Consider the following 15,047-nt stretch of genomic DNA (forward strand, 5'->3'; position numbering starts at 1 on the left):
ACTGGTTCACTGCAATCTCTCCATGAATAGAAAGCCAACAAAAATACTGATTTTTATATTCCTGAGGGATGTTATACAGGCTCTTCCAAAAGGATTTTTGTAAATCAGCAAAAATCTGAAAATCTCCCAATGAGGAGCTTTGGTGGCCTTTTTGGATTTATAAACTTATACTGGATCTTTTTGGAATATACAATTAGAAATACTCTAGATGGGAAGCAAGAGTCACCATCTAGAGGGGGCAGATTGGACCCATGCTACATCGCTTTCTTCTCCCTCCCTAGTCTCCTCAATCCCTTTGTACATGGTTTCAATGTTATTGTCAAATCATGAATTTGTGGCATGGTTGATCTCCCTTCCTCATGACAGCCATGAAACAAATTTTCACATAACAACGTCTACTAGGATAAACCTCATCTAAAAAAAGTTGAAGAGTTCATGAATGTGGGGGGAAGAAAATTTAAAAAGATGTCTAATCTGGGGATGTTGTAGAAGATCTTCCATCTTTCCATCGTGCTCAAAAGGCAGCTTTCATTGCTAGAAGCCTTGGGAGTTATGTAGTGCTACATCTACTTTGTTGCAAGATATTGGAGTACACCAATCTACTAGGTATTACAAGAACGATTTGGAAGGTTGCCTGTTTTTGTGGCATTCTACAATATTTGTCATCTAAGATTTCCTTGAAAACAAGCAACAAAACAAAGAAATAATCAGGGTTTTCTATCTATCAAGAAACAAAGGCCTAGAAATCTCACTTGGGATTTTGATAGAAGGTGAAGAATTTTTGTCTCAATCTCTTTGAGCTCTCGCTTCATATTGGCATTTGAAATTGTTAAGTGATTTTTCATTTCAGCAAGATCTGGGCGTTCTTTCGTGACCACCTGCCCCAGGAGTTGCTCCTCAAGTCCCTCTGGGGTGACAAAAAAGTTGAGAAGAGTAACCTTGACACTAACCTGTTGTAAAACAATCAATGTTAGCTTAGCCATGGGTACATCTCATTTGTGAATTCAGCGTATAGCAATGGATTAGACATGAACGTATTACCCATCACTCAAAATCCTGATACTTTACCCTCTCCAATGTAAATAAGGCTAAAATTATCTTGAAACTATAAGGATTGTAATAAGATCTAATGCCAAAAGGTGCTAGGAATCAAGCTTGCCTGCTAACCAGCTTTTGCAGCAGATTTTGTATGGCCTTGCACCCAGTTTTTTTTAAAGGTACAAAAAATAGGCAAAACACCTAGCTTGCTGGTGAGCTAGGTTTTCATCCATTATCCATATTTGCAATATTGAAATACCAACCTAATTAACTTTTTTCATTTCTGGTATTTGATTTCAGGAAGGACGGCAGCCAAATAAAAGACTTACTTCAGGAGGATAATGAGGATTACGAAGCTTTGTTGTGATATATAATCGAAAGTCTCGATGATAAGGAATTATGTTGTCCCCAATTTTAATAACCTCTTGGCCACCTTGCTTGATTTTTTGCTGCAACAAGAGAGGCTCCAGTGCTGGGTCAAGGCTTTCCATTATATTCTCCAGCAAGACAACTCGGCCAAATCTTACAGCATTCTCAAGTGTCCGGAGGTAATCTTTCTCAGATAATTTAATCACATCGATGCCTATCTCTTTATACATATTCTTGATCCACTTGTTTGCCTGACCCTGAAAAGTACATTTCATAAGATATTTTTCAGTCCTAGATATTTGTTTTGGGGGAAAGCTATCTATCATAAACAAAGATTTATTTCAGCACAGATCGCATCCAAACACATGAAAGTCTATTGAAAAACACAGATTTAGTTAGATCATTATTGTAATATTCGCTCAATGGTACTAGAGAAGAATCCCATTTACTATAACAGATCCTCCAAACTCAGAAGATAAATAAAAAAGAGAAGAAGGTGAAAATGCAAGTGTTTTAGTTCTCAAGGAGGTCCTTGAAAGCCTTCCAAGAGAGCAATAGATCTTAGTAGTAGCTCCCCATCGCTCCTTGCTCCCCTCAGTCTCTCTCCCTCCCTCTCTCTCAGACTCTATCTCCCTCTCCCTCCCTCAGCCTCTCTCTCCCCCTTTGCTCCCGCTCCAGTCAGCCCACTCTTCAAAAACGAATTTAGCTCCAGGTTTTGACTTCTACAAAAAATGATTTTAATCTAGGAGCTGCTGCTGCTCTAATACAAAATTCAAATCCAGGCTTTGGCTGCTTTAAAAAATGATTTTGTGCTGCTCCAAACTCCAAGCTTTTTGTGTGTGGAAAAAATAGACTTCCATTAAGTATAAATAAAACGCACCAGAGCAAACTCAAGGGAATAATACATCATGCCGTTCATGAGAAAAAACTCCTCAAGAAGAGGTACAAAATAACCAAGGTTGAGGCTGAAAATGCCATCTCAACCCTGTGGAAGACTCAGAGAAGAAGAGGGAGCTCCTCTATTCCCTGAGGAAAGCAGCCCTCCTTAGTAGAAGCTGCTCGAGAGGACCCTTGCATGCCCATCCAGATGACCATTATTGGGTGTATAGTGTGAGAGGGGTGTACGCAACAAGTTTTTGAGAAAAGAATCGGATTTGAAAAAAATTTCAAATTTACAAAAACTTGATTCTTAGAAGTTCTTGCATACGTAATAGGTTGGAAATGAACTCACCTCTTGCAACATTTTGAAAATTTCGAGAATCTTGCAACAGGTTGATGAGAGGAGAGAAGCGTGGAGTGTGAAAGAATGAACTTTGAATGAAAGAGAGAATGAAGAACGTTCTACTTATAGTGAACCTAAAAGAACTAAAAAAACCTAAAAAACTAAAAAAAGCTGACTTGACCTAAAAGCTACCCATTTCCTATAAAACTCTACTTCTCCTCATTCTCTCTCACAACTTTCCTGCAGCTCCTCCACCACCTCCCCACCCAGATACTCCCTGCCTCCCTTCCCCTCTCCTCCCTCCCCTCCCTTCCCTCTCCTCCCGCTTCCCATCCCCTCTCCTCCCTTCCCACCCTAGGTTGAGACATGTGCAAAGTAATATGTCCATCATATATGCTTTGCATGGTCAATCACGCATTATACCCACCTGCTGTATGATTTGTTTTGAATGGAATCTATCACTCTTCTTTAGTGAAAAATCACGCATTATACACCGTTTTCCCCCTAGTGTTATGCACCGTCGTCAAAAAATGCGCTCGCAAGAGTGTTATCCAAACAAATACTTATGGGATGGGCGCACCACTTTGCATGTAAGACAATACCACCTAGTTTGAGGCATGCAAAAATTATTGTCCACTGAGGTATGCACTGTTCTGAAGGGTCAGGCAGGAACATCATCCAAAAAAAAGATGGCTCAATCAAGTGTCGTCTGATAGCTATAGCCCATGATGCCTAGGTTGAGACATGTGCAAAGTAATATGTCCATCATATATGCTTTGCATGGTCAATCACGCATTATACCCACCTACTGTATGATTTGTTTTGAATGGAATCTATCACTCTTCTTTAGTGAAAAATCACGCATTATACACCGTTTTCCCCCTAGTGTTATGCACCGTCGTCAAAAAATGCGCTCGCAAGAGTGTTATCCAAACAAATACTTATGGGATGGGCGCACCACTTTGCATGTAAGACAATACCACCTAGTTTGAGGCATGCAAAAATTATTGTCCGCTGAGGTATGCACTGTTCTGAAGGGTAAGGCCGGAACATCATCCAAAAAACATGGCTCAATCAAGTGTCGTCTGATAGCTATAGCCCATGATGAGTCATGTCTGAGGCCTCGAAAGGGAAAGCCAAGCAACTGAGCCCCAAGTCATGAAGAAGGGGGAAGGTGCAAAAGAAGTGGAAATCCTAACAACCCTCTTCCATATAACCCTTGCATATCTGCAATCCCATAAACAATGCTGAATAATATCCGCAATAGCATGGCAACGGGGGCAAGTAGAGTCAGCCCTAAACCTGGATCTTCATAGGTTAAATGCCTCACCATGAATAGAAAGCTAGAAAAAGAGAGTGATTTTTCTATTCCTGTGGGATTTCCAGAGTATCCTCCAAAAACTATTATGCAGATCAACAAAAATATGAAAGGCATCCCAATGAAGAGCTCTAGAGGGCCTCCAATCTCTACAACTAAATGAAAATCTCCTGGCATTACGAACCTTCAAACAAAAGGAGAGGCTCTTCTCTCAGTGTCCTTCGTCAATCCACTCCCACTCTCCTTGGTCCCGTTGCAAGAAATTTATGGGTACACCTCCATAAAGCCATATCCTCCAAGATCCTAGGAGAATGAGAAGAGGGGCAAGATCCAGGTACCACTGAAAGTCAGAACCAATCTCCACATAGCCTTCAATCCTGACCAACTGAAATGCTCTCTCTAACAAGATATGATAATGAAGATTTTGACAGACTTCTTCCCAAATGCACATAAAAAACTAGGGCATTCTCATGTACATCACGAACTGCAATAACCTAAAGTGGAATGCCCGTGCTGGAGAATGTGGCCATCCAAGTGGAGCAATCGATAAGCATGTCATCTGTCTCCATCCAATCCACTGGCAAGGCTACATCAATCTGCTGAAGTTCGCCTGTACTCCCTCTTAATGACTAACTGTTGAGCTTTTCTATCCTCTGGAAGCTTTTTGAAAGCTTTCCAGATACCCACAATGGACGCAGGTCCCCTCTCCCAACTGGACTACTGCATGTAATGAGAGGCACCCTGTGGTCTACTATGCTCATTCAAAATACTGTCACATGAGTGCCTACCTATCAATCTCTTCGCAAGAGGAAGGAGGAACCCTCGAAGGAGTAATCCCGAAGTTGGCCCATGCTCCTAGGATAGTTTCCATGAGAGGGGAGGAAGGAGATCTGAGATGGGTTGAAGTGAAGATCCATCTGGTACTATCCGTCTAGTCTCCTCCCACAGACAGTGTGCATGACTGTATGCTGTGAATAAAAAAGTACTTCCATGTCTCCTACCCAGGCATAAGTCCCCTCACAACAATCTTGTAGAGCAAGGCCCTACACTGTAAACATGGATCAGTTATATTAACGGCCCCTTCCAAAGTGGGGAGAATGAGAGTCTCCCAAGTGAGTACGATGCCAAAATGGTGTCCCCCCCAGATTGAGCTGAAGGTTGCTGCTACTTCCCGACTCCCTCCTGCCTCCCTCCCTGCCCCTCTCTTCTCTCTCCTCTCAGCCCCCTCCTTGCCTTACCTCTCCCTCCTCCCTCAGCCCCTCCTTGCCTCCCTACCCCCGCCTTCTCAGCCCCCTTCCTTCGCCCTCTACCCCCGCCCCCTACCTCGCTGCTCAGCCCCCTCTCCCCCCCCCCCTACCCACGCCTCTCAGCCCCTCTCCCCCGCCCTCTACCCCCGTCCCCTCCCCCGGCTTCTCAGCCCCTCTCCCCCGCCCTCTCCCCTCTCTACCCCCGCCTTCTACCCCTGCTCCTCAGCCCCCCTTCCCCTGCTCTCTACCCCCCCCCCCCCCCCCGCCCGCCCCCTCAGCCCCTACCCCCGCCTCCTCCCCTCACCCCCGCAGCCCCTTTCCCCCGCCTCCCTGGCTTCCTCTCCCTACCTTTCAGCCTACCTCTCCCCTTCCCTCCTCCTTCATCCGCTCTCCCTTCATCCTCATCCTCACCCTTCTTCCTCCCTTCATCCTCACCCTCACCCTTCTTCACCCTTCATCCCCTCCTTCTGCCTGCATCCTCACCTCAGACTCTCCTCTGCCTTCACCCTCTTCCTTGCAGCATTTTAGTCGGACGAAGTTCAACGGTGTTCGCGTCGGCCTTTCCACCCTGATTGATGATGGATCTGCCTTCAGCCAATCCTTGTGCCCACTTCCACCGGCCGCAAAAACCATCATTTTCTCAAAAGACGAGTTGTAACAGCTCCAAAAAGATACAGAGTAGGAGAGCTCGACTTCACTCTTTGCTCGCATCCATGGGTCCCACCCTTCCAAGTTACAGGCCAGGGACTGGATGCTCGCCGCTCTTCCTAGAGACCTCGCAGGGCACTTCTCAGATGTTCGTCTGCTTGGGCAAGGTTTCTTCCAATTGTTTTTGACTCCTCGGAGGTAGCACGTATAGTGCTTCAAGCTATTCTGCTAGCACAATGCTCCAGGAGAATTTTTCTGACTCCTTTTTCATTGGGGTTGATCCTGTTGAGAAAGACAGCCGGACAACATCACTCTTCATCAGATTTCCAGGCCTTCCTCAGGTGTACCATCGATCGCTACATTCCATTGGAGCTGCCTTTGGAGTGGTTACTAAGATCCCCCCTCTCCCCGAGATGCCTACTTCAGCACAGCAGAGGCAGTTAGTCCGATGGGGTACCGCGTGTTAGGATCATTGTCTCAGACCCTAACATCTTGGATGACCACATTATGCTTCAGCGTCCAGATGGCTCCTTTTTCGGACAGAGAGTCGAGATTGCAAGGAGACAGGATCAGTGTAGGATTTGCAGGACCCTTGGGCACTTTGCTAGAGATTGCCCAAGGAAAAAGAAAAGACCAAAGATCCACGGGTGCGCCTCATAGCTTCACCCAACCTGGACCTTCTTTGTGACCAGTTCCTACCACCTCACGCGCTACTAGACCTTCGACTTCACAACCAGGACCGTCAGCCTTTCGTCCTAAAACTTCTACAACGCGGATAGGACAGTCAGCACGTCCTGCTTTGGTCGTCTCCCATTGGGTGCCTATCAGAGTTGGTGAGCCAAACTCAATAAGAAGCCACTGTTGACATGCAAGAATCACAAGACATTCGCCAAATTGAAACTTACTTGAGTCCTGTTCGTTGGATGTGGTACCACATCTTCCTTTTACATATGTACATGCCTCTGTGGATACTTCTTGGGAGATTTTAGCGAGCATAGCATCTTGGCATATCTGGAGAGCCAGATGCACAGAGGCTATGGAGGGTACTCAGGTTCATCCCTCGCACACTTTGGCTAGTATAAAGACAGACACCGTACATACTTTGATGGCCGTATGGATGAGTATACAGGGAGACTTCCATGCAGCCTCAGCTAGGAGGGCTTCTTTCTTTAGGGAATGGAAGGATTCTCCTTTCTTCTCTAAGACTCCTACAGGATTGAGGTGGCACTTTCAGCCTCAGCCTTGGTTGTTTTCCACCTCACTTTGAGGGGGTTTTATTGATCCTCATGATTTCATAATGTTGTATTTCTGCTCAGAGCTTGCTCTAGCGAGTTTCTTTCTTACTTAATAGAGGTCTCTTTTTTGCCCAAAAAAATAAAAATAAAGCATGACTCTCTTCCCTTGATGTCTCCATCTCTACATTTCACCTCCCATCACATACATGCTCCTCTTTCCCCTCCCTTGCCCCTTGTGTCATAGTCTCCCTCTTCATTCCCACCCCTCTTAATCCCTTTTCCCCACCCATGGTAATGCTTCTCCCCTCACGTTTCCTGTCCTCTATGACCCTCGAGCGTCGCCATGCCTAGCGTCTAGCCTCGTGCCTTGATTTCTTTTCTAGTTACCAAGGAATCCCTTTGTACCTAATCAAGCCTTTGCACCACATTTTGAGCTTCAAGTTGTAATTCTTTTTGGTCGAAAGATAAACTATCAATAAAGGATTGTAAGTTTATTTGGCACTGAACATCTTGCTTAAGTATTGAATTCTTTCCACCCTCTCCTTCCACCTATCTTGTACCGAGAAACCTGGGATGTCCGGATTTTAGTCTTGGTGTAATGACATCTTGGATCCTTCAATTTGACGGAGCATACAAACCTTCGACCAAGGCTACTGGTGTGGGTGTGAAGCTCACTTCACCGGGGGGTGAGGTATATTATTATAGCAAGTCTGCACCTGCAAGTACTTGCAACCAAGCTGAGTACTCGGCACTCATTTTTTGGGCTACAGAAGGCGCAAGAACATCACATCAAGCAACTTGAGGTGCGAGGAGATTCTCAACTCGTGTGTGAACAAGTTAGTGGAAGGTGGAAGCTGCGGAGCGAAGGCTTGGTTCCACGACATCAACAAGCATGGAAACTTTGCAAACAATTTGAAGAGGTAAAAATTCAGCATATCACTTGAGCTTAAAATTTAGTTGCTGATTTTTTGGCACATGAAGCTTGTACTTCAATCACACATGAAACGAGTGGAAGCACCGCCTCAACAAAGCCGTAAGCCACGAATGAGGGTGATCATTTGTAAGGAATACAAAGGTTGTGGTCATCATGAAACTAAGTGTTGTGCATATTTGATACGAGTTTACCGACTTCGGAACATCATCTGAAAGGTCCTTAAGGACATTGCTCAAAAGAAGGATGCCAAACCGCACACCCCTTGAAGAAATAGCATGGCGACTACAAGAACTCGAAGAAGCTGAAGGTGATGTGCAAGCTCTCCAACTGTTGACATTTGTCATGGCATTCTTGTTTGCCTTGATGAACAACCTCATGCAACGCCGTGTCTCTAATCCTCGCTTGTAAAGATGGATGCAATATCATGCCTCGACCAATAAGGGTTGGTCCTTTTAAGATTGTCTATGAGCTATTCTATGCTAAATATTCTTCCCGTATAGCATTTCACAATACACCAGTCACACCCTACCCTGCCTATGTGTGCTTTGTAGATGCATCTTCACTGATTTTCAGTTCAAGCTATCTCTTTCCATTGTTTGCCAATAGATAAGCCTCATTTCGCCTCTCCGCCCCTTCTCCCGTAGCCTCTCCATCCCCCTCCTCCCGTAGCCTCTCCGCCCCTCCCCTCCCGTAGCCTCTCTCTCTCCGTCCTCTCCCGTAGCCCCTCCCCGTAGCCTCTCCACCCCCCCTCTCCCGTAGCCTCTCCGCCCCCCCCCTCCCGTAGCCTCTCCGCCCCCCCCCCTCCCGTAGCCTCTCCGCCTCCCCCCCCCTCTTCTCGCTTTCCGCCCCCCCTCCCGTAGCCTCTCCGTCCCTTCTCCCGTAGCCTCTCCTAGCTGGGCTGAACCCCCAGTCCAACTAGGGGGTTAGCTCAGCCAGGGGGTGACAGGAAATATGGCTAGCAAAGCATGGCCCATCCTACCTTCCTCCTCTTCACATTCTCTCTAACCCCGAGTTGAGCTAAACCCCCAACCCAACTCGGGGGTTAGGTTAAGCCAGGGGGTTTCATCATACAGCCAACTATGGATTGGCCTACCCTCTCCTCCAAGTCCCCCTCAACTCCTTTAACATCCACCAGGACTCGGTACTCTACAGTTGCAGCCATGACACCCTCTCCATACGCACGGAATTACCAACAAGAAGACTCAAAACCACCCATCCTCGGGCAACAGGATCAGATTTTTTATCTACAGTAGGCAGTGAGAGAGCTACGATTGGAGCTAGCAGAAGTAAAGGCCCAACTTCACATCTTGGAAGGGCCTAGTAAGCAGGCAGTAATTGATGAGGCTGTAAAATCTTGTAAGGATTCCCCCCCTACCCCGCAGCTAGTCTCTACAGTCAAAGATCTTGTTCACACTGAAGTACAAACTCCTAGGAAGGAAGTGTTTGTGGAAGTGGACAACAAAGCAAGTCTGTCTGATATCCAAGTAGAGATTAAAGAACACGAAGCTAGATGTGATAATGCGCTGAAGATTAGAATAGGGGGGCTTCCAAAAGATTGGTACAAAGAGGAGGATACATATAGTGAAATATTGACAAAGATCAAATCAAGTTTGCCCAACATCAAATGGGTGATTGATGATGAGTAGGATGATGACGACTCCAGGCCAGCTTCTATTTTACACTATAGAGGTCATGCAATCCTTACACTGAAGTCAAAAGATATCCGGATCAAGCTTCTTCGACAATCTTACAAGCTGAAGGGCACCAAAGTATGGATAGCAGAGGAGCTTACACAAACCCAACTCAAGATTACGGCAACTGAATTAGCTAAAGTCAGGGCTGCCAGAAAGGATGGAAAATGGGCAGTTTACCGTGAAGGGGTAGCACTAATCAGAGAGTTTAAATCAAAACCAAAAGACTCTCAGTCTTAAACTGATGTATAGCTGTTTACTCTCCAGAATATCATGTAGCTACTCTAAATAATTGGGATTACTTTTTGCACTCCTTGGGAGTTGCCATGTGCGCTTCCTAAAAGCAAATGTACTAGAGGGTTTCTTGCTGTCCCATAGACCTTTTGGTCTCCAATAGACGTTAATAGACTTTCTTTCTTTCTTTCTTTCTTTCTCTCTTTTCCACTTTCCAAGCATGGTTGACATTCCTGTGTTCTGTGGTCGGGTTGAAGAAAATCCAAATGAGTATCTTGTGGCCTTCAAGTGCTGTTGTGTTTCTCTCAACTTTCTTACAGAAGATAGATGGTTGTTGGTTCTTCCCACATTTCTAAAGGGTTTGGCTCAAGTGTGGTATGAGAAGCACGCCGAGGACGGTCGCCAAAGTTGGCCGAGGTTGACAGCCACTATGATTGAGTATTTCAGCAAAGAAGAGGAGCCGGAGAATGTGTACCTGCAAGTGGCAAACTTGAAGCAGTCAGAAGGTGAGACGGCGCGTCGATATGTGGATTGAGCGACCGTGATCTTGGACCGTTTAATTGCCACGCAGGGCGCCGGATTTCAAGCTGGAATGACTCAGCATGTGTTGGGCTACCTTGTAGTAGGAGCAAGTGATGAATTCTGCCTCAAGCTTAAATGGGAGAATCCGGAGACCATGGTGCTAGCACAAAAGATTGCTCAAAATTTTGATAAAGTTCAATCTGACCCCGCCTCAAAGAAGACGGTTGTCCCTCCACAACCCCCTTAATTCTTGCAACAACAACCTGGGGGGTCCAACTCAGGGGCATACCCCCACCCCCCATCAGGGATGTATCCACCGCCTCCACCTCAAATGTATGGTCCTTCCTTAGATGCTTACACTCAACAAGGTGTATATCCTCACCCTCCGCCTGGAAGATTTTCCCAGCCTCGCCCACGAGCCCCCCTCCTTCCTACTCCACTGGCCCCTCCTACTAAAGAACCCGTAGTCAATGACCTAGCCAAGGCCTTGAATGATCTTTGGCTTGAGATGGTGGGCATCAGAAATCAAGCCAATTGCCCTCCAAGAGAGCGTGCCAATGTTGTATGGTACGAGTGCCACCAGAAGGGTCATTATCGCACCGACTGTCCCAATATTCCAAGGGTGAATCTTCTAGGTGAATCAGGCACCAAGGATTCTCACGTAGAGGTTCTTGACCTCAGGAAGAGAAGTCGTACCACCTCGGACCCCTCTCCAAACCGTGGACCGGGCCGCCCCAGGAAGAAGTGTCCTTCTCAAAGTCCTTAGATGTTGAGATGGCAGACCCATCAACAGAGAAGACTAAAAAAACTCGCAAGAGTAAGTAGTTGCCCTTGGATTTCCCTATCGGCTCAGGGCAAGAAGACTATTCGGTCGTTCGGGACCTTGCTCATCGGTCTTTGAGCATCACGCTTCCTCAACTAATAGCATTAAGCCCTAAGGTGAGACGTGAGTTGCAGCAAGGGCTCTCAACAAGGAGGAGCAAGAAAAAGGAAAAGGTATGAGAGATTTCTTCTATCTCTAAAGAAGTGATCGGCACCCACATATAGTAGATGTCATCACATAGATAACTGCCGTATCAAAAGTGTGTGTTGATGGGAGAGCTGCATGTAATATCATGGTGCCCCGTATCATGAAGACGTTGAATTTGAAATGCACAAGGCGTTCCTCCACTTGAATCAAGGTAGCAGATGGTCGACGACTCGCCACCCTAGAAGTCATTGAGGATTTGCCCATCACTGTCAATGGGTTGACCACCACCGTCAATTTCTATGTAGTGGACATTGAAGATACAGGCAGGAGTTACCCAGCCATGGTTGAGAAAGAGTGATGCAATCAGCTATTGGAAGACATGACACATGTCCTTTGGTGCTTCAAAGGAGAAGATCCCGGTGCAACCAAGTGCCGCTGAACCAAGGAAGAGAAGGTGGGGGGGGGAGGGGGGAGAAGGGGCTGGAGGTGGAGGAGATGGCGGAAGGTGGGGGGTGCTGCAGGCAGAGGAAGAAGGCAGGAGGAGGAGACGACTGAGGCGAGGGAGGGGGTGGAGCAGCTCGGGAGCAGGTGCAGCGGGTCTTTTAAGGGATTCAAATAATTCGCATACTAGAAAATACATTTCCTGTTGCCCAAGGCTCATACTCAACTTCAGCTTTTTCTTTAATGCTGCTTTCCCATCTTGTGCTAACAGTTAACACGAGGACTCTACTTGGTCAAAACCATCTGAGGGTGGTAGACACAAAAATAACATCTCATTCTATGAACAATTTAGTCATCCTCAACCATGATCTACCAAGCAAGGATGCATAGCAGGTTATTGGAGGATGGCTGTGGGACGTCTTTGTTTGGAAGTGTACCTCAGCATAGATGTTTTTGTGATGTAGCATAGATTGAGACCCACTTTTGTTGGTTCTCCCACCTTATTGTTTTTAATTCCCCTTCTCTGTATATACCAAATCATGAAACAATCAGTTTGACACTCTCTCATCCATATGGATTCTGTTTTCTAGGATGTAATACATTTCTCTTTTATTTAAAGGGTATCTGATTGAAGTAATGTCTAATGAAGAAGATGAAAATAAATGCTAGTGAGATTGTAAGTGTATAAGAAAGGAAGACATAAAGGGGTCCTATTATCTTAAATACAAAAGTCTTCATTTGTTCCATCACCTATAGAGGAAACCTTAAAATAAGCTAATCATGTTGAACATTCATCCTTGTTTCACAACATAAGGCATCACGAATCATACGACAAACTTTTCAGATTATATACACACTTTTTTTTTGGGTGAAATCTTTGATTGATTATATTATATGAGTAGCAACCTCAAAATAAGGTGCTACAATTACATCAACTGAACATTTCAGTATATGCCAAAAAGACCTCATGATCTCTACAGCGGGTCTGCAAAGCGGGTCTGCAAGCAATCAAAGAAAGATTGCTGCAGAGAATGCCTAAAAAAGCCAAACAGAGATAAAGTAGGATCACCAAAGACTTTACAATTCCTATATGTCCATAAAGTCCATAGTGCCCAGTAGCGAACCCAAACGAAGAAAAGATGAAACTCCGGTCTGGATAAATGAAACCCAAATAGCCAGAAGAACTTCCCAAACGGAATAGATGGGAATCTCGCTCGCAGGCGCTGTCGAAACAGATTAAAAAACTCACGAGAGCACGGACAATGCCAAAACAAGTGAGGCACAGTCTCCAAAGAAGTAGAACATCTGTGGCAAAGTGCAAGAGCAATGTACACACACATACGCTTAAGGCCCCATCCCAAATTATATATACACGCACATACGCTTAAGGCCCCATCTCGAATTATGTACTACTTATCCAAAACTAAAGTTCTTTGATATATTTATCCTTTGATTTGGTGTTTCACCTGGGGATCAATCATAAGAGCCCATCTTCGAGCTTTAAAAACGATAATTCCATTGTCCTCACTAAGGGAATCACTGGGAAGACCAGCAATATTCCATGACCGCATTTTGACCGGATCTTTCAGCACAGCTTGAAGGTCAACTTCGGGAGTATGTGGCACCTAGTTTATGGAAAATAGATTATCATGAGAATTTGGACACCTTGTAATGTCTATTATTCAAAAGGGGTAGCTAAATGATGTTCATGTTTTGAGTCTTATTAAGATCTGACCTTATGCTATGAGCTCTTGCATTGAAATGGATACCTTGTCTATAAGACCGTGTAAATGTGTGTGTGACTTTATCTTCTGTACAAATGTATTACAAGCAAAGAACTTACAATGAACTCTATTAGCTTTTTGCGCCATTCAGCATTCAACTTTTTCCTGTAGGAAGGAGTGAAAGGTCCAGTATAGGCAATTGCTCCAGCTGCAACAGCTACATCTCCTACAATATGCTCAATATTTGTAGTCAAATCAGATATTGTCTCAGCCCATCTTGCACGTTCTCCTCCAAGACCACCTATCAGTTTTCCTGCACGTTCCAGTCTTTTTTGGCAATCTGTAGCCTTTCTTTCAAGCTCTTCCTTTTTCCTTACTGCAGCATCCAGCTCTGCTTCAAATCTCTCTATTTTTTGCTCGACCTGTTATTAACCTGATCATGAGTCCAAAAGTTCCTTCTGAACTTGCAACATATAAATAGTAATAATTTAGGACTTTCAATAGATGCCTGAACGTCACCCAAATTTGTAACTCCTGAAATTTTCATTTACCTTTAGCAACTTATGAACATGTTCATAATAATTACGAACCTAGTTTTGAGAGCTCACATGCATATAAAATTTAGAAGGAGCTGGCCCCTAAATATCTTAAAGATCCAAAATGATATTTAGAGGGCATTTCCTTCTATGTGTATCAGTTCCTCGAGCTCCTCTTCCTCCCTGTCTCCCCCTCCCCCCTGCCCCGCCTCCCTGCTGCCCTCTCCCTCCCCCTGCCCCGCCTCCCTCTGCCTCCTCCCCGCCTCCTTCCATCTGCCCCCGCCTGCCCCTCCTGCTCCCCTGCCTCACTCCCAGCCCCCCACATCACCTCTATGCACTGACCGCCTGCTAACTTCCCCCCACTTCAACTCTCTGCCCCCTCCACCTGCTAACAGTCCCTCTGCCTGACCTCTCTGCCCCCCCACTTGCTAACAGCCCCCCGCCTCACCTGTCTACCACCCCCTCTCAGCAGCTTTGCACTCAACCTCTCGCCTCTCAGCCTAACCTCTCTGCCCCTCCTTCAGCCTCGTCCCCCTCTCAGGCCAGGCCCTTTCAGCCTCTCCTTCTGCCCTAGAAAGGAGTCCCTCATATTCTCATAGCCCTGTTTCTCTAGCTTCCTCTTGTTACATTGCCATCATCGCTGCTCTTAACCCTCTCATAATGTTACGCGAGCAGGGGAGAACTGAAGTGAAATAGCAGGCAGGGGAGCACTTTAGTGAGTAGAAATAACGGTCATATATGCCTATCTCTCAATAATCAGAAGCATCTTTCGCCCCAATGCTCCTATCTACTCGTTTATTTGTTACTCGTTTATTTGTTCCAGCTCCTGTTCCCAACGCTTAACTCTGAGGCAGTTGTATACTCCAAAACATAATTTACCAACAAGCTTCTTGCTCCAACAAATGATACGAACAAGAT

At 45.6% G+C, this 15,047-nt stretch overlaps 1 protein-coding gene across 1 annotated transcript in view; it reads right to left on the reverse strand.

The window, feature by feature from the left end:
* Window positions 1–15,047, reverse strand: part of LOC147901134 (uncharacterized) — a 467,121-nt gene that overhangs the window by 62,120 nt on the left and 389,954 nt on the right. Inside the window, exons 36-39 of the mRNA XM_087376081.1 lie at window positions 13,713–14,015; window positions 13,336–13,494; window positions 1,368–1,664; window positions 753–950 (exon numbers count right to left, since the gene is read on the reverse strand). Coding sequence (XP_087232207.1) covers window positions 753–950; window positions 1,368–1,664; window positions 13,336–13,494; window positions 13,713–14,015 — 957 coding nt within the window. The remainder of the gene's footprint in view (window positions 1–752; window positions 951–1,367; window positions 1,665–13,335; window positions 13,495–13,712; window positions 14,016–15,047) is intronic.

The sequence above is a fragment of the Dipteris shenzhenensis genome, chromosome 6 (assembly GCF_047967505.1).
Source record: "Dipteris shenzhenensis isolate YYH24624 ecotype China chromosome 6, Dip_SZ_1.0, whole genome shotgun sequence".
In the NCBI taxonomy this organism is placed as follows: Eukaryota; Viridiplantae; Streptophyta; class Polypodiopsida; order Gleicheniales; family Dipteridaceae; genus Dipteris; species Dipteris shenzhenensis.